The sequence below is a fragment of the Mustela nigripes genome, chromosome 1 (genome assembly GCF_022355385.1).
Source record: "Mustela nigripes isolate SB6536 chromosome 1, MUSNIG.SB6536, whole genome shotgun sequence".
Classification (NCBI taxonomy): domain Eukaryota; kingdom Metazoa; phylum Chordata; class Mammalia; order Carnivora; family Mustelidae; genus Mustela; species Mustela nigripes.
This window is the reverse complement of record NC_081557.1, coordinates 200,032,911-200,051,515: the sequence shown is the minus strand read 5'-3', so window position 1 is coordinate 200,051,515 and position 18,605 is coordinate 200,032,911. Positions and strand designations below refer to the sequence as shown.

General features: G+C 42.3%; 1 protein-coding gene across 1 annotated transcript in view; it reads left to right on the top strand.

The window, feature by feature from the left end:
* Positions 1–18,605, top strand: part of RNF150 (ring finger protein 150) — a 275,127-nt gene that overhangs the window by 202,737 nt on the left and 53,785 nt on the right. Inside the window, exon 5 of the mRNA XM_059378612.1 lies at positions 16,551–16,647. Coding sequence (XP_059234595.1) covers positions 16,551–16,647 — 97 coding nt within the window. The remainder of the gene's footprint in view (positions 1–16,550; positions 16,648–18,605) is intronic.

The window sequence follows — 18,605 nt, the reverse complement described above, 5'->3', positions numbered from 1 at the left end:
GTGGCATAGTCGGTTAAGCGTCTCACTCTTAGTTTCAGCTCAGGTCATGATCTCAGGGTCATGAAATCAAGCCCCGTGTGGGGCTCCTTGCTCAGCACACAGTCTGCTAGGATTCTGTCTCCCTCCCACTCATGTTCTCTCTCTCTCTCAAATAAATAATCTAAGACCAAAAAACTATTATTATTATTATTATTATTATTATTATTATTATTATTTTAAAATACTTCAGCAGCTATATAATATAGTCCATTGTTGGAGTTGATTTAACCGTCCCCTACTGTTAATTGTTTGTAGTTTTCCTCATTACAAAATCATGACCTTAATTGTTGATCTGTTTTTCTGTATTTATCCTTTAAGATACATTCCCAACAGTGAGTTTACTGGGTCAGGAGTAAGAAGTTTTGCCTAACTGCTTTCCTAAAAGGTGATAACGATTTACTCCCCACTAGCAGGATGAGAGGGTGCTTGTGTTAACGTAACTTTGGAACCAGGCAGTAGCATGGTTTAAGCCTCTTTCTCATCTGATCACCAAATATAAGGGGCATGCTTAGTTTCGGTTCCCATGTCTTTGATTTCTCTGAGAATGTACTTAGTCTACTACTATTGATTAATCAATATATAATATCTAGTGTAAATTGTCATTGGCTGTAGACACTTTCTAATTTCAGAGATGTGAAAATGGGGAGGAGAATGGTATGGCCTAGAATTCTGGTAAAATATGATATTGACTTTTTAATATTTGTTTGTATATTTTTAGTAAATGGTATTTCTCATTTTTTTCTCATGTATTTTTATTTTGTTTTTATAATGCCTTTTGATTAACAGAGAAAGATACTTTAAAAAATTTATGAATTTTTACCCTTCAGTTTATCTTTAATACTTCCCTATCAAGAAACAACATAACTGATGAATTAATTAACTGTATTTTTCAGATTTATCTGAAATTTATGTTGGTATAAAACATCTCCCTCAAAAGTCACACTGTGTATGAAAACTATTATTTAAAAATAATTTTTTTCAGAAACATAATTTTATATACTCTGCCAAATTAAAAGTTATATAGTGTGGTGGAAGTTTAAAATGTCATAGTTGTGGGGCACCTGGGTGGCTCAGTCGTTAAGCGTCTTCCTTCTACTCAGGTCATGATCCCAGGGTCTTGGGATCGAGCCCTCATTGGGCTCCCTGCTCAATGGGAAGCCTGCTTCTCCCTCTCCCTCTGCCCCTGCTTATGTTCCCTCTCTTGCTGTGTCCCTCTCTGTCAAATAAAAAAAAAAAAAAAAAACTTCTATAAAATAAAATTAAATGGGACAGTTTCTTTGAAAATTTGTTTGACAGTTTCTACTAAAGTTAAACACATGCTACCCTTTAACCTAGCCATTTCACTCTTGGATCTATCTCCAAAAAAAGGAATGCATACGTTCACAGAAAGACTTGTACAAGAATAGTCATAGCATGTTTATTTATAATGGGCAAAAAAGATGAAAACAACCTAGATGTCTAATAATAGGAGAATCTGTAGATCAGATTGGTACACACATGCAATGCAATGGAATATTACTCAGCAATAAAAAGAAACAAGCTACTGATGTCTATCAAAGCACAGATAAATCTGAAAGCATCATGTTGAGCAAAAGAAGTCAGGCAAAAATAAATATATACTTTGTGATTCCATTTATATGAAATTCAGTCACAGCAATGTTAACCTGTGGTGACTAAGTCATAATGGTGGTTTCATGGCAAGGAATGGGTATTGATTGGTAAGGGGAAGAGAGAACTGTCTGGGGTGATGGAAACTCTGTATATCCATATCTGGATATTTGTGTGCAAACATATAGATACTCAGTAAACCATCAAGCTTTCTTAAGATCTATGCAATTTACCATGTATTATACCTTCATTTCTAATAATGGAAATAGAATGTTTTTTTTTTTTTTTAAGATTTTATTTATTTATCTGACAGAGAGATCACAGTAGGAGAGAGGAAGGGAAGAGATCACAGAGAGAGAGGAAGGGAAGCAGGCCCCCTGCTGAGCAGAGAGCCCGATGTGGGACTCGATCCCAGGACCCTGAGATCATGACCTGAGCCGAAGGCAGCGGCTTAACCCACTGAGCCACCCAGGCGCCCCGGAAATAGAATGTTTTAAGCACCAAAGAAGCTATGTTGTAGACTTTTTTTTTAAAAAAAGCAGCTCATTTTGTCCATTAGTCAGAATTACATAAAATTTAAATTCAAAGTTTGCTAGTCATGTTTTCTGTAATTTTTTCTCTGATTCCTTTGGATTTACATATATATATATACTGTCAAAAATTAGTTATCACTTAATCTAAGGGATTAAAGGAAGGAAACCTGAAAGGAAATGGCGATGCTGATAAACGATGTTTAATGAGTTACTTTCTGTTGCATTTTCAACAGAGCAAATGCTGCCTTAGGAAAGAAGTCTTGAACTGTAATAACCTTGTTAAATATGGCATTCTGACTTCAAATGTCCTGATCCCCAGTTATATTAATCAACTAGACACTCGGGACGAAGGCCAACCAGCCTTGCTGCCCCAGCCAAACGATATAATTAGACCAGGGTAAGGTATGAAGCCGAGAGCCGTTCTCTGCCAGAACCTAAAGGAGTGAGGCACCTATAAAATGAGGGTTTCTGCAATTCCATTGTAGCCAAAAGAGAAATTGAGTTTTGTGGCTAGAGGATCTGATACAGTAACTTAGGATTTAAAGTTTTGCTGGGTGTTCTTTAATGCTATTTTAACCTCCTGCTGTGGACACCAGGTGAAATGAAATGGCTGTGTTTTGCAAAACTTTAACTTTGAAAAGCACTCTACGGTTTACATGTAAAGCTCTCTTCCATATATCTAATTTACTCTCAGCAGCCTATAACCGAGGTAGAGTGGGTACCATTAATGTGCCTTTATTTTACTCAAAGAAACACTTAACTCAAAGAGGCTGGTCACAGAGCCCAAAGCAAGCCATCTTCTGGGACTTCAGAGTCTGGGTTCTTTCCACCCTAAAGCTCCGCCCCGCCCTCACCCCTGCACCTCACCCCTGCCCAGCCCTCAGCTCTGCACCTCACCCCTGCCCAGCCCTCAGCTCTGGGAGTGTGGTTTTGCCTGAGTCAGCCTCAGAAACCCCCATCTCACTCTAAGCCAAATGTCTGAGCACCCCAAGGGAAACGAATCTAATCGAGGCCAGCTTTAAGGGTTTTGCTTTCTCCTCAATGATTCCAGGCTGGGTTTTGTGGCTCTGAAAACAGGCCAGCCTTTCTCCCAGGAAGCCAGTGCTGGTACTCCTGAGGGGAGCAGAAGGTACTCAGTTGCATTCTTTTTCTTTCCCTCCCTCAGGTAAAACTGCTAGCGGAGCACATCAGCTTGCCAAAACAAAGGAATTGGGTTGTTAAACAATAGCCAGAATGTGGTCACTGCTGGTTCTGTGTGATAGCTCTTTTTACCCTTTTCCTTTTCTTCTTGTTTATTTTAAACAATGTTTCCATAACCTAAATAGGGGGAATCAGGGAAATGCAGTTTCTCATAATTGGTCCAAACATTTCAGACAAGCCCAGTAGCAGAGATAACCACCACCACCCCCCGCCCCTGCCCCAGTGAGGCACTGGGCCATTGGCAAGGGTTACACTAGGGGAAGCTGGTGTCTGCCTAACTGGCCGACCTGATCCCCACCACACCCCAAAACACTACATTGTCACCCCTGCAAGGACTTTTTTTATAGGAGACATAGAAAAAGGAGAACACGTGGAAGGAAATAACTTGATGACGAGAAGCCCATCATCACAAGGAGTGAGGGAAGTCTAGCTCAGCTCCGGGATTGTTCTCCACGTTGTTCATACCTCGCAGCTACTAAGTCCTTCGAGATCATTTCAAAGTGCTGATTTGGAGCCATCCTTTCCAGCTTTAGCTCCTGTTCTTACCTTTTTGTTTTGTTTTGTTTTGTTTTTTGGAGAGTTTGTTTATTGGAGAGAGAGAGAGAGCGAGCAGAAACAGGGGAAAGGGAGAGGCAGAGGAAGAAGCAGGCTCCCCACTGAGCAGGGAGCCCGATGCCGGACTTGATCCCAGCACCCTGAGATCATGACCTGAGCTGAAGGCAGAGGCTTAACCAACTGAGCCACCCAGGCACCCCGGTTCTTACTTTTTAAATAGTCTAGTTTTCAACCCAACTGAGTTTCTCATACATCTCGTGCTACTCCTGCTCTGTCTTTACTTACATAAATCACTTCTCCTTAGGTTCTTGCTTCCAGTCTCTGCACTTCAAAGTTCTTCCCATCCTACAGTTTCCTACCATCCTCACAAAGTAACCGCCTCCTTCCTTGAATTCTATGGTACTTTTATTTGTATCTCTTTATGACCCATCCCTTTGTATGTTGTACTAACATCGCTTAATATAGTTAAGTGCCATTACCTATGCCATTAACTAAAGTGCCATTATCCACTGGACATTTAACTAGCCAAGCATTTATCAAACAAGTATTTAATCCTTACAGCAATCTGGTAAGGCATTTTACTATCCAGGATAGGCTAGGTTTTGCTGCAGCACCAATGACACCAAAAACTCCCAACTCTCAGTGGCTTCACACAACAGAGACTTTTTTGTCTTGTGTCTTACATGAGCATCAGCAAAGAGCGTCTGCTCATGGCTGTCAGGTGATGAAGCAGTTACCATCTCAAATGTTGTGAATTTTGATAGGCCTGAAGTGAAATCTGTTATTTCTTTTTTTATCTTACTGGACAGAATTAGCCACATAGCCATAGCTACCAACAGGAGAGCCTGTAATTTTCCCATATGCTTAAAAGATGCAGAGGTAGGGACGCCTGGGTGGCTCAGTCGTTAAGCATCTGCCTTCGGCTGAGGTCATGATCCCAGGATCCTGGGATCGAGCCCCACATTAGGCTTCCTGCTCTGCCAGAAGCCTGCTTCTCCCTCTCCCACTCCCCCTACTTGAGTTCCCTTTCTTGCTGTGTCTCTCTATGTCAAATAAATAAATAAAATCTTAAAAAAAAAAAAAAAGAGGCAGAGGTAGCATATCGGTTGAATCGTATTAATGAGTGCCTCAGACAGGTACTGGTGTCCTCATTTCGCAGACAAAGAAACTAAGGCTCAGAGAAGTTAAGGGTTCTCTCAGGACTGTCGCCAAAATATGTCAAAAATGAAACTTGTTCTGCCCCTTGCAAGCCTGAGATTTTAACCTGCACCGTATGGACTGTGCAGCTTCCTATCAGCCCACCAATTCTTTATTAAAAACACCTCACCAGCAGGACACATGTCTGACTCATCTTTGCAGCCCCAATGCCTTCCACAATGCTCTGTATAAAGTAGTACTGTATAACTATTGTGCACTAATGAATTTGTTATTCTGCATTAATATTCCTACTTCTTCTCAGAACTCGACATTCCAAGTAGTGAGTTCTGGTATCAGCTTTAGAATCTCTTTAACAATATACAGAAATACTCTTTTCCAGGTTTTCTCATGTATAGCTAAGAAATCCACCTTCCATACCGGACTGAAGTGCTGCTGTGTCAACCAAGTTCTTTTTTCACTAATAGGAATGGAAATAAGCTACTGGTTTGCATAATATAGCACCGTAGAAAATGTAGAGAAATCCTACGATACATTGAATGCCTGGGTTGCTAGTTCTGGACCACAGGCATGGCGTTTGGGCCAAAGATAATGCACAAAAAGAGCCAGTGATTTCCATGTGTCTTTCAAAGCCATGACTGTCAAAGTCTGGTGAAGTTCTTATTGAATTCACCTGATTTTAGGAGCAGCTAGACCAATGGAATCCTGTAAGAAAATCAATGAGAACAATTTAGATTTCTTTTGTCCCCTGGAGAGGAATAGAATACATTTCTCCTGTGCAACATGCATGACACTGTCTGAGCTCAGCTGACAGTGCTGTAAGTGCCACCCTTACTGCCATTTTGGTCATTCTAACCTTGGTAATACTCATGCTCAGATCCGTAAATCGATGTTCCCAATGGCTCTTTGTAATGTCTACCAGGCAGTCTAGGTAGAATGTAGGCTCATCGATGTCCCTAATGTTCTTGCTGGGAGCCACTGGCCCCCAGAAGAAGGCAGAATTGTTTTTATATTTGAGAATCTATTAAAATTAAGGAAAGTGCTTTCTGAGTATGCTTTACCACAGTAAGCTCACTTGCAAGGAATAAGAATTAAATTGTTGTTAATCAAATCATGACTTGGGGAAAACGGACTTTCAGAATTCATTTTTTCAGCACACAATACTGAAAGTATATTCTATTCTTGGTACTCTACTGGGTTTTGGAGATAGAAATACTTTGACTCTGCCCCCCAGGTGTGTCTCAAACTCTGTGGCTCAGTCAGTTAAGCGTCCGACTCTTGATTTCTGCTCAGGTCATGATCTCAGGGTCGTGATATCGAGCCCAGTGTTGGGCTCCATGCTGGGTGTGGAGCCTGCTTCAGATTCTCTCTCCCTCTGCCCCTCACCCCTCCCTCTCTTAAAAATGAAAACAAACAAACAAACAAAAACCCATGATGCTTTAGCTTCTAATGTGCCAGGGAGTATTGTAAATGTTTTATACTCTTCGTCCTTTTTTCTTTTACAACTTAAATTTCTTCTCAGTTTAAAGATTGAAGTCTAAATCAGATTCTGGTTTTTTGCAGGATAAAAGGGGTTATGCATTTCAATATTAATGTAGTCTGCCTTATTGCTTGATATGGTTAGACCAATTTATGTTCTCAGCGAAAGTATATGAATGTTTACCCCATTGCCAGCATGATCTATTACCAAATTTAAACATAAATGCAAATTATCCACAAAAAATTTCTCCTTGTTTTAATTTCCACTTTTTAAAATTTTAGTTAGGAAACACTTTTGTAAGTCTTTTTTAAAGATTTTATTTATTGATTTATTCACTTATTTGAGAGAGAGTACACGTGAGTGTGCACAGGGGGTGGGGAAGGGGAAAGGGCAGAGGGAGAGAGTCTCCAGTAGACTGTACACTGAGTATGGAGCCTGCCACGGGGCTCGATCCCACGACTCTGAGATTGTGACCTGAGCCAAAACCAAGAGTCTAGAGCTTAACTGACTGAGCCACCTAGGAGCCCCACTTTTGCAAGTGTTTTAAGACATTTATCTGAAGTCTTAAATTCAGTTTGGGCAAAAATATCAGCAAGGAATATTCTTTCCTCAACAGTAATTATGCATTTGTGAAAATATGTTAGAACAAATAAGATAATTTTAAAGGATCTGGATATAAGATCAACATGTAATCAGTGCTTTTCAGTTCCTTGGAATGGTATTAGCTAAGCAGTACCGAAACTATCTTTTTTCCTTTTTACCTCCTCACCCCACTCTGCGCCCACAACCGGCATCTTAGCAGTTTATTCTGTGTTTGTTTGTTGTCTTGCTGTTGTTGTTATTATCTTTGTTTTTAAGCAGCATGTACAAGAGACATTGTACAGTGTTTATCTTTCTCTGACTTAATTTAGTCTGATGCCCTCCAGGTTCATCTATGTTGTCACAAGTGGTGAGATTTCATTCTTTTTGTGGCTGAGTAATATATTCCATTGTGTGCATGAGACAGAGAGAGAGAGAGTGTGTGTGTGTGTGTGTGTACACACCACATTTCTTTATCCATTCGTCCATTGATGGACACTTAGGTTGTTCCCATATCTTGGCTATTATAAAGAATGCTGCAAGGAATATGGAGGAGCAGATACCTTTTTGAGTTCATGCTTTCGTTTTTTTCAGATAAATACCCAGGAGTGGAGTTATTAGATTATATAGTAGTCCTATTTTTAATCTTTTGAGGAATCTCCATACTGGTTTCCACACTGGCTGCAGAAGTTGGCATTCCCCCCCGACAGTGTATGCTGGTTCCCTTTTCTCTACATCCTCTCCAACACTTACTATGTCTTATATTTTTGAAAAAAAGCCATTTCAACAGGTGTGAGGTGATATCTCATTGTGGTTTCAACTGGGATATCTCTAATGATCAGTAATATTGAGCATCCTTTCATGTAGTCGTTGGGCATCTGTGTGTCTTCTTTAGGAAAATGTCTATTCAGATCTTCAGCTCATGTTTTAATTAGATTATATTTTGCTGTCAAGCTGTATGAATTCTTTGTATATGTTGGATATTAGTCCTTTATCAGGTATGTGACTTGCACATATCTCCCATTCAGTAGATTGCTTTTTTATTTTGTTGAGGTTTCCCTTGTTCTGCAGAAGCTTTTTTTAGTTTGTCATCTCACTTGTTTATTTTTTCCTGCTTGTTTATTTTTGCTTTTATTGCTTTTGCCTTTGGTGTCAGATTAAAAAAAAAAAAATTGCCAAGCCCTATGTCAGAGAGCTTAGTGCCTGTGTTTTCTTCTAGGGGTTTATGGTTTCAGGTCTTATGTTTAAGTCTTTAGTCCATGAGTTAATTTTTGTGTATGGTATAAGATAAGGGTATACTTTTCATTCTTTGGCTGTCCAATTTCCCCAGCACCATTTATCACAGAGACTGGGCTTTCCCCATTGTATATTCTTTACTTCTTTGTTATAAATTAATTGACCATATCTGCATGGGTTTATATCTACTTGCTGTTTTGTTCCACTGATCTATATGTGTCTGTTTTTACGCCAATACCATACTGTTTCAATTATTATAGCTCTATGATACAATCTGAAATCAGAGAGCCTGATGCTTCCAGGTTTGTTCTTTTTCAAGATTGCTTTGGCCCTTTGGGGTTTTGTGTGTGTGGATCCATATAAATTTGGGGATTATTTGTCCTTCTCTTTGAAAATTGATACTGGAATTTTTCTAGGGATTGTATTGAATTTATAGATTGCTACACTTGATCTTAGCCAAAAGGCCGAGAAGCGATAGTAGATTGCTTTGGGTAGTACAGATTTTCAACAATATTGATTTTTTCCAATCTCTGAGCACAGAGTATCATTCCATTTGTTTGTGTCTTCAGTTGCTGTCATCTGTGTCTTATAATTTTCAGTGTACAGGTCTTTCACCTCCTTGGTTAAATTTATTCCTAAGTATTTTTTGGATGTAGTTACAAATAGGATTGTTTTCTTAATTTCTCTAACGGTTCACTATTAGTATATAGAAATGCAGCTGATTTTTGCATACTGATTTTGTGTCTCCTGCAACTTCACTGAACTCATTTATTCTTAACAGTTTTTGATGAAGTCTTTAGGATTTTCTATATATAATATCATGTCATCTGCAAATAGTGACAGTTTTATGTCTTCCTTTCCACTTTTGATCCCATTATTTTTTTTTTGCCTAATGTTCTGTCTAGGGTTTTAATACTGTGTTAAATAAAAGTGGCAAGAGTGGGCATCCTTGCCTTTTTCCTGATCTTAGAGGAAAATCTATCAGCTTTTCACCTTTGAGTCAGCATTTGATAGCTAACATTGTGGGTTTGTCATATATGGTCTTTATTATTTGAGGTACTCACCCTTTATACCTTCTTTGTTGAGAGTTTTTACCATAAATGGATATTGAATTTTGTCAGATGCTTTTTCTGCAGCCATTGAGATGATCGTAAGATTTTTATCCTTCGTTTTGATAATGTGGTATAACATTGAGGATTTGTGGATGTTGAACCATCCTTGCATCTTTGGAATAAATCCCACTTGATCATGGTGTACAAGCCCTTTAATGTACTGTTGAATTTGCTTTTCTGATATTTAGTTGAGGATTTTGGCATCTATGTTCATCAGGGTTATTGGCATATATATTGCAATATATTGGCATATAAAATTCTTTTTTTGTGTTTGTGGTGTCCTTCTTTGGTTCCTTGGTGTCAGGGCAGTTCTGGCCTTATAAAATGAATGTGAGAGAGTTCCTCCTCTTCTATTTTTTGGCAGAGTTTGAGAGGGACTGGTATTACTTTTACTTTGAATGTTTGATACATTGCACCAGTGAAACCATCTGGTCCTGGACTTTTATTTTTGGGGAAGGTTTTCTTTTTAGTGATTCAATCTCCTTACTAGTCATCGATCTGTTCAGATCTCCTACTTCATCATTATTCAGTCTTGTAATTTGTATGTTTCTGGAAATGTATCTATGTCTTCTACCTTGCCCAAATTTTTGGCATGGAATTATTCATAGTGGTTTCTTATGAGCCTTTGCATTTCTGTGGTATGAGCTGTAACATTTCTTTCATTTATGATTTTAGTCCTCTCCCTGTTTTTCTTGGTGAGTGCAGCTAAAGACTTGTCAGTTTTGTTTATCTTTTCAAAGATGAGCTCTTAATTTCATATATCTTCTTTATTGTCCTTTTAGTCTCTATTTCATTTATTTCGGCTCTAATCTCTGTTATTTCTTTTGGTCTACTAACTTTGTGCTTCATTTGTTCTTTGTTCTTTGATTATAATAACAACCCTCTGAAGGATTATCATAAACTATCACTTCGGAGGGTTGTTACACCAATTAAAGGATATTGTCATAAAAACCGAAAGAGAAAACTGAGCCTCAGACAACTTAAATCACTCACTCAAGGTCACAAAGCTAAGGAGTCATAGTCAAACTCTGAAACTGAGACACATACTCAGCTACTGCAACATGTAGGAAAACACAATAGGGCAAAAAGGAAAAGTAACTCTCCTTGACAGAGTTTTGAGAAAAGGGTTGGGATGTTCAGAGAAGAGAAGGGATATCTGAGCTATGACTTGAAATGCGACAAGATTTGACACACCAGAGGGAAAAAAATGAGAAGGGCATTCCAGAGTTATGGTGAAATTGTGGGGTAAATGTGGGACATATCAGAAGATGTGACAAGTGCCTGGTCGGGTGAGCCTTCTGTGTGCTCTGTGTTCATGCATCTTGACTTTGTGCTGGTGGTGGTGGGGGGTGGTCCTGAAGCATTTCAAGTCTCCAGAGTGATATCATGTTTATATTTTAGAAAGCTAAAGCAAGGAAGGGAAACCAGACCATGTCAAGAAGAGCCCTGAAAAAAAGTTGGGTATAACTTTCTCTGGTACTTCATAATTCAAATACAAAAATCTTGAGGGAAGGGGATAGAGCTTGCCAGCTCATCATTTACCAGATCTGCGGGGCAGTGGAGAATGGGGGAGTACAGAGCATTTAGAGGCCAATGTTATCCTCTTCCCAAATAAATCAGGCACCCTAATATCTAAGTATAGTTCTGATGAGGCCATTGTTTGACAGCTTTTTCCTTCTGTAGCCAAGTGAACACGCTTAAGGCAGATCACTTTTCCCTTTGGTTTTGCCTGATTCCCAACCCCGTAGCTAAGATACTGCCTCCTTAGAGCTGAATCACAAAATTCACTGGGGAAGAATAACAATTTGAATTCTTCCACTTCCTCCAACCCCAACCCTCCCAACCCCCACCCATGACATTCAGTAGGGAAAGGAGAGTGGTGGAGTGTAGAATTAGGTAAAATCACTGAGTGTAGGACAGGCTCGACAGCTTCCTCACTCTTTGGACAACTGAACTTACTTCAATGAGCTTCAGCTTATTTCTCCATAAAATGGGAATAATGATTTCTACCTCATAGAGCTGTTATGCATTACTCATATATAATATGCCTGGTGCATAGTAGGCATTCAGTAACCAGTAGAGATTTATTAATTTAATTTAATTAGTACTATCCATTTAGAAACTCTGACTTCATCGACAACTTTACAAGTAGGATTCTGAGGCTATGAAGAAGTGTCCTGACTACCCAGAGAAGCACAGGATGTATTCCGTCTAAAGAGTTAATGTTGCCTGGGTCCCTGAGTGACTCGTGTTCTTTGATAACCATTTCGCTGAAGGCAGTGCAACAGCTTGTGTTGGTGCCTAAAGTAAAGCCACGGAATTTTAATGTCAATGTCAGGGTGACAGGGTCTGACGAAGCTTACAAAAACGAATGAGATAGAAAGGCCAGAAGGGCTCCATTCTTCATCCAGGTGGAGAAAAAAAAAAAAGGCCATTTAATTGGAGAGGGTGTCACAGGCATAAGGACAATGGGAAACAAGAATTAAGAAATGGGAAATGAGCTTAACAGGGTCATTACTGCTAAAAAAAAAAAAAGGTGAGAACTTATTACTCATAATAAGCTCAGCCTCATTATGTAGTAGTTGGCATCATCTTTTGTCAGGTGTTTGAAGAACTTTTTCTTAAACGTTTGCTTAACTTTGATGACTAAAGAGGGAGCAGAGTTTTTTTGTTTTTTTTTAAAGATTTTATTTATTTATTTGACAGAGAGAGATGACAAGTAGATGGAGAGGCAGGCAGAGAGAGAGAGAGAGAGGGAAGCAGGCTCCCTGCTGAGCAGAGCCCGATGTGGGACTCGATCCCAGGACCCTGAGACCATGACCTGAGCCAAAGGCAGCGGCTTTAACCCACTGAGCCACCCAGGCGCCCGGGAGCAGAGTTTTGATTGATCCTCTGTTGTATTTCCAGCTTGTCAGAATTGTTATGAGATAGACTATCTTGTCCCAATGTTCCTCAGTATGGACTTTCTCACTCAGGCTTTGTTAAAAACATGGGAAGCCAGGTATCTGGGTGGCTCAGTGGATTAAAGCCTCTGCCTTCGGCTCAGGTCATGATCTCAGGGTCCTGGGATGGAGTCCCGCATCAGGCTCTCTGCTCAGCAGGGAGCCTGTTTTCCCCTTTCTCTCTGCCTGCCTCTCTGCCTACTTGTGATCTCTGTCTGTCAAATAAATAAATAAAACTTTTAAAAATTTTTAAATAAATGGGAAGGAACAGTGCTGTACTGTGAATCATACAAACAGGATGAGTTGACATTGACTTTGTGGTAGAGACATTTACTCAACCATTGGTGCTTCTCACTAAAGGCTGGACTCTTTCTTTACCTCTTTGTTTATTTGTTTAGCCTAGTAACTTTTATTTTTCTTTCCACTTGGGGGGAAAAATGGTTTTTGCAATCCCAATTATAAAGATATATAAAGATAAAGATACATCAACTTCATAGTTAATGGTCCACACAAGAAATATGGTGCTAGAAATAAATGAATGTTAGTTACTAATCAGCATGATCGCTCTACATGTCACTTGAGCACTCGTAGTTTTTGCCCTCGCTCTCCCTCTGATTTTTTAAAATTTGCCTTTACTTGTTAAAATGTTAAAAGCATATTCTAAAGAGTAGCGGATCAGAGTAGTAACATAGTATCTAAAAACAAGGTGCAGTGCAGTGGTATCGATAAGATTAACAGTAGCTTACAATTGAGGAGGGCCTGGAGTTACGTTTTCAGCTTTGTGGTCCTTATTTACCCCCTACCCCAACACACACACACACACACACACACTCTCACACACACACACACACACACTCACACACACACTCACACACACACACACACACACACACACACACACACACACACACACAGACTCATTCACTCGCAAACTCCACGCATTGAAGAAAATGTCACAGGTGAGCAGCTGAGTCTTGGGGATATTAAGACCTGCCCAAGACCAAAGAGCCTGAAAGCAGTGGGTCCAGGGGTGTGGCTTTTCAGTGGCCTTTCTGTTGCAGTTCACAGGGACCCGTCGAAGCCCTGGGCTCCTGCACTGGTGGAGGGCCCTTGTCTTATTCATCTTTGTACCCAGCTCCTAGCACAGAACAGAACGGAACAAGCGGGTGACGCAGCTAGTGCTGTATTTTAGGAAGATAAATCTGGCAAGGATGAGTGGGATGAAAAGAACAGGAAAAGCTTGTGGCATGGAGAGTAGTGGCAATGTTATTTTAATAATAAAGACCATCAACAAAATGAGGAGTGAAGGAGAAGCGTTGAGAATAGACGGGAAGCGGGGCGTGTGGAAGAGATTCTGCTCGAGGGAGGCCAGGTGGCTTGATGACCGTGCATAGGCGGTGAGGGGGACCAGGTCTTTGGATAAGTATCCATCCATATAGCAAATATTTCTTGAGTATCACCTTTGTGCCAGGAACTATTTTAGGTGCTGGGGATGCAATAGTGAATTAGGCAAATGAAGATTTTTCTCTCATGGACCTTATATTCTCATTGGAGGATGTACTGGTCAGTGTTCTCCAAAGAATCCCACTGATCTCACTATATTACATATCATAGGTATATATAGAGAGAGTTTTCAAGGCATTGATTTTTCAAGAAATTGGCTTACATGATCATAGGGCTGGCAAGTCAGGAATCTGTAGGGCAGGCCTACAGTTTAGAAGCTCGAGCAGGATCTGATGCTGCTGACTGGAGGCAGAATTTCTGCTTCCTAAGGAAACCTCAGTTTTATTCTTATGGCCTTTAACTGATTGGTTAAGGCCCACCTAGACTATTTGGGATAATCTCCTTTATTTAAAGTAAACCGATTGTAGGTGTTAACTAGATCTATGACATTCCCCTAGATTAGGGTTTCACTGAATGACTGGGCACTAGAGCCTAGCCGAGCTGACCCACAATACTTAGCATCACAGAGATGTCAGAATGACAAGTTCGCAGGGAGGAATGACTCAAGGTGTTCAAGAGTCAGCTTTTGCGGGGGAGACTCTAGGAAGACATCTCTGCCTGGGTAGCTGTATCTCCAGGGGTACCTGCAGCTTGGGGATAATAAAAGACTTACTGAAGCTCAGACAGCTACTAGTGACTGGCCCTCCTGTCATTCTGGTGCCAGCACATGTGCGGGGGACGCAGAGAGGCTGACTCCCCGGAACAGTCAGAAGGATCATGATGTTCGGCTTTTTTCCCCAAAGGAATGCCAGTTGGTGAGCAAGTTGAGATTCAGAACTTGTTCCCTGAGAGCAGAGCCTGAACATGGGGAGGTCCGTACTGCTGTTGGGGAGGGGGGTGGAGAAGGTGGCTTCATCCCTCTTTAGTCTCTCCCTCACTCCTGCCAGTGCCCATCTCAGGGCTCTCGTGCCAGTCCATTGTTCTGCCTAGAACACCCTCCTTCCTCTCCCCTCCCTTTCATGCAGATAGTGTCCATGTAGCCCTCAAGTGTTTTGGCTTTGGCTCTTCATGGGGATGGTCTATCCTGAGTACCCCAACGGGATAGATCTCCCAGTTAGAAGCCTCCCCAAACTCCATGTTCTTCTAATGGGATACTTAGCACGGTTGTCATTAAGTAGCTTATTTCTATTATTTTATTAGCATCTGCTCCTCTTGTTACACTCCTGAAGGGAAAGGAGCCAAATCGCTACCATGTTCATTCCCAGAGTTGAGCACGATCCTTGGCCTTTATTACTTGTTGGATGAACGGATGGATAGAGGAACGAATGAGTGTGATACGTATCTACCAAAGAATAAATCTGCAGGCATTCCAAGCGATCATCTGGGAACATGATGATCTGTGCAAGTTGCTACTCTCCTGTTCTAATCCCCAACCTACTCCTATCCAGCCTACCTCCAACCCCAGCCTCAGCACGTGGGTTTCTTCTCAATTTCCATTGAAAAGCTGGCCCTTCCCACCTTCTTCCCTCATTTAGGGGTCCCTTTGAAGCATCTGAGCAGAAAGCCCTCTAACACAAAGAAAAGTTAGAACTGTTAGAAAGGAAGAAGACGAAGGTGAGAGAGAGAGTAAACATATTCCAGGAACGGTGCTGCACTGAGGATGTGGTCAGGGTGGACGGAATTTCCTGCGAAGCCCTCCTACTTCAGGCAGACCATTCACTCTCATCTTGCCCCAGGCAGGAAGTTCTGTCTGCTTCTGCTGGTGGCCCGGAGTCTTGCGAGTGAGAAGAAAAGCTTCTGACTCGAGAAGTCCCCGCTGATCTCTTGGGCCCCTGGAGAGCCAAGTTGAGTGAAAGGTCAGTTAGGAGGCCCCCCTCTTGCCCGTCCTAAGCGCCCCACTTCTGCTGGTATGCAGGGAAGGCTCACGGGCCTGGAGCATGGGCACGGCAGGGGCGATGAGTGCATCAGCTGTACAAACAGTAAAGGGTACAGGACGGTTCAGCCCGGCTTCTGCTTCGGCAGCCAGCAGTCATCACAACGTAAAATGTCATCTGTGTTATGAAATGCTTCCAGGAGCTCTGCTGCCCTTCTGTGTGACAGCCCAAATATTAATGGAAACAAGGCTTTATTTTGCAGTTGTCTTCTGACTGTGAAAAAGAGAAACTTTGGATTTAGTTGCAGGTAATCTTTCTCTCTCTCTCAAGGTCTAGCCTCAAATGGTCCGGGCAGGCCTCCCTGCTTCCATTCTTTCCCACTAAGCCTTCTTCCTACTGAGAAAGAGCAAAATCTCTCTGTGTCTCCATTCTCTACATTTTCTGAAACTTGGAAGACTCCGTTGTGAATCCCAGAGGACAGTCCTGGGATCCAGACAAAGTCTGACTGTATCAGCAACCGGGTATGAGAGGCAGCTCCCGGGCCCACGGAGCCAGGAGGTGGAGGTTTGAGTCTCGGCTCTGCCTCTGCACATCAAGTGACCTTGGACGAGTCTCTGGGCTGTGGTGGACTAGGTCGTCTCTGCGCAGTCGAGTGACCTTGGATGAGTCCCTGGGCTGTGGTGGACTAGGTCATCTCCGCGCGGTCGAGTGACCTTGGACGAGTCTCTGGGCTGTGGTGGACTAGGTCCCCTCCGCAGTCGCCGCCGCTCTAAGATGTGTGGTTCTCATTGCAGGCATCTTTTCCACAAGTCCTGCGTTGACCCCTGGCTTCTAGACCATCGCACCTGTCCCATGTGCAAGATGAACATTCTTAAAGCCCTAGGGATCCCGGTAAGCACAGCCCAGCCTACACCATCGTGATGTGTGTCTTTCTGCATTACCCCCAAAGCAGGGAGAAAACCACACACCCGGATTTTCTCTGACCCCTTCTCGGCACAGCGGGAGGTGTCATCTGATGAGCCCCCAAGAGAACGCCCATGTCTGAAAACATCTGTCCTCTCACTTTCTCTCAGTCGGAGAACACCACGACCCTCTCACCACTTCCCCGCCTGTGACTCAAGATGCTGCTTCTGCAGCGCGTAGGCTTCTCCCCTGGGCTCTGGGTGTGAGCGCAGGCAGGACCCAGCAGAGGCAGGATGGTCCTGGTGCCCAGAGCTTGCCTCCTGTGGCATTACTCACAGCATTGTCTGCAAGGGCTTCTGCATGCCGACTTTCTGAGGCTGCCCTTCTCTGGAAAAGTCCGAAGTGCCTAGCTTTCCCGGGAAAGGAACTCTTCTGAACAAGGGGAGGGAAAGTAAGCCACTGGGAACCTGGCGCAGAGCCTCTGCTCATCTCAGGTCTCTACAGAGACCTTGAGTGAACAGGAAGGCGGAGCCAGCACCCCTTCACTCTAGAGCTACTGTCCCATTTGTGCCCTCAGTTATGTGTTTATAAAATGTAGTCTCTCCCCCAGCGCAAGGAGAACCCCACCAGCTGGTCGGCTCGCTGCTCTGGGGAAGGACTTTCCCAGGACCATATTCAAGCAAAGCCACAGTTGATGGCTAGTGAGACACCAGCTGCTGCGGTGAGGACAGGAAGCAAGCCAGGCCACCAAATCCGAGGGCTGCACAGAGATGTGAAAAAAAACGCTGGCACTGTCTAAAAGCAGCTAGACAAACAGGATACAGAGGCCAACCTCCTCCCCATCCCCTCTGCTCTGCTGCAGCCTCTCTCTTGTCACTTCTCACCACTAATGGCAGAGAATAAAGAGAATGTTAAGGGTCCCAAGATAGCACTGAAGAAGAAAGGATCAGATATCAAAGGATCCCTTTAATGCCTAAGGGCTAATTATCCTAGGACTATCAGAGTGGCTCTGTTGGAGAGGGCACACCTGAAGACTCGGAGGTCAGGCATTGGCTGAATTTTCTACCCGGTAGCAGCTGCGTCCATGCCAGCTGTGTGCTATTTTTCATGGCTGGTACACCAAACACAAATCAACTCATGTGACTGTGGCTTTGAGCTAGATTTTGAAAGCCAATGCATTAAATTTTCAGACCAGAGTTGTAAATGCATAATGCGTTCAAGGTGAAAGTCAATTACAGCGGACGTGAAATATTACCAAGCACCCAACCTCTCTACCAGACATTGGGAGCTTAGAAAATTGAACTCAGGGTTTGCCCTTCTCACATTGCTGGCTGCAGCAGATTCATACGGGGGAGCCAGGAAATGTATATACGTGTGTGCTTGCATGTGTGTGTGTGTGTGTGTGTGTGTGTGTCTTTAGTCTCCAACATCTGCAGAATACTTAACAATGAAAGAGAGAGTCACATTATCTGACCCAGTTCCTATTCCTCAGGATGTTCTCGAAGCTCCTGAATGTCTATCCCAGTGCTTCTTGGTCAGGACGATGAAACCAAACCGCTCCTGGTAGTTAAGTTTTGTACTAAATAGCGTTTGACTTCAGACTTTGCCAGAGGTGGTAGGCCTTCTTCAGAAGGTACTTGAGAAGGAGTTGAGAATAGAAACTGTTTTTAAAATAGAAGTATTGGGTGGCCTTTGGGCTTAGTTCCAAAATTAATAACATTTTCACTTTTAGGAGTTTTTTTTGTTCACGGTTCCATGCTGACCAAGTACGGAGGATGGGATGTTATTTAGCACACTGGACTTAAGAAACATAAACATGGGTAGCATCTTTTGGATTTTACCAGGGAGCTGGACAGGAACATGACATGTATCTGAGCTCGACCTAGAGAACAGAACATCCTCTGGGAAGAAGAAAGCCTGTGGGCTACTTCTCAGGAAGCACCAAG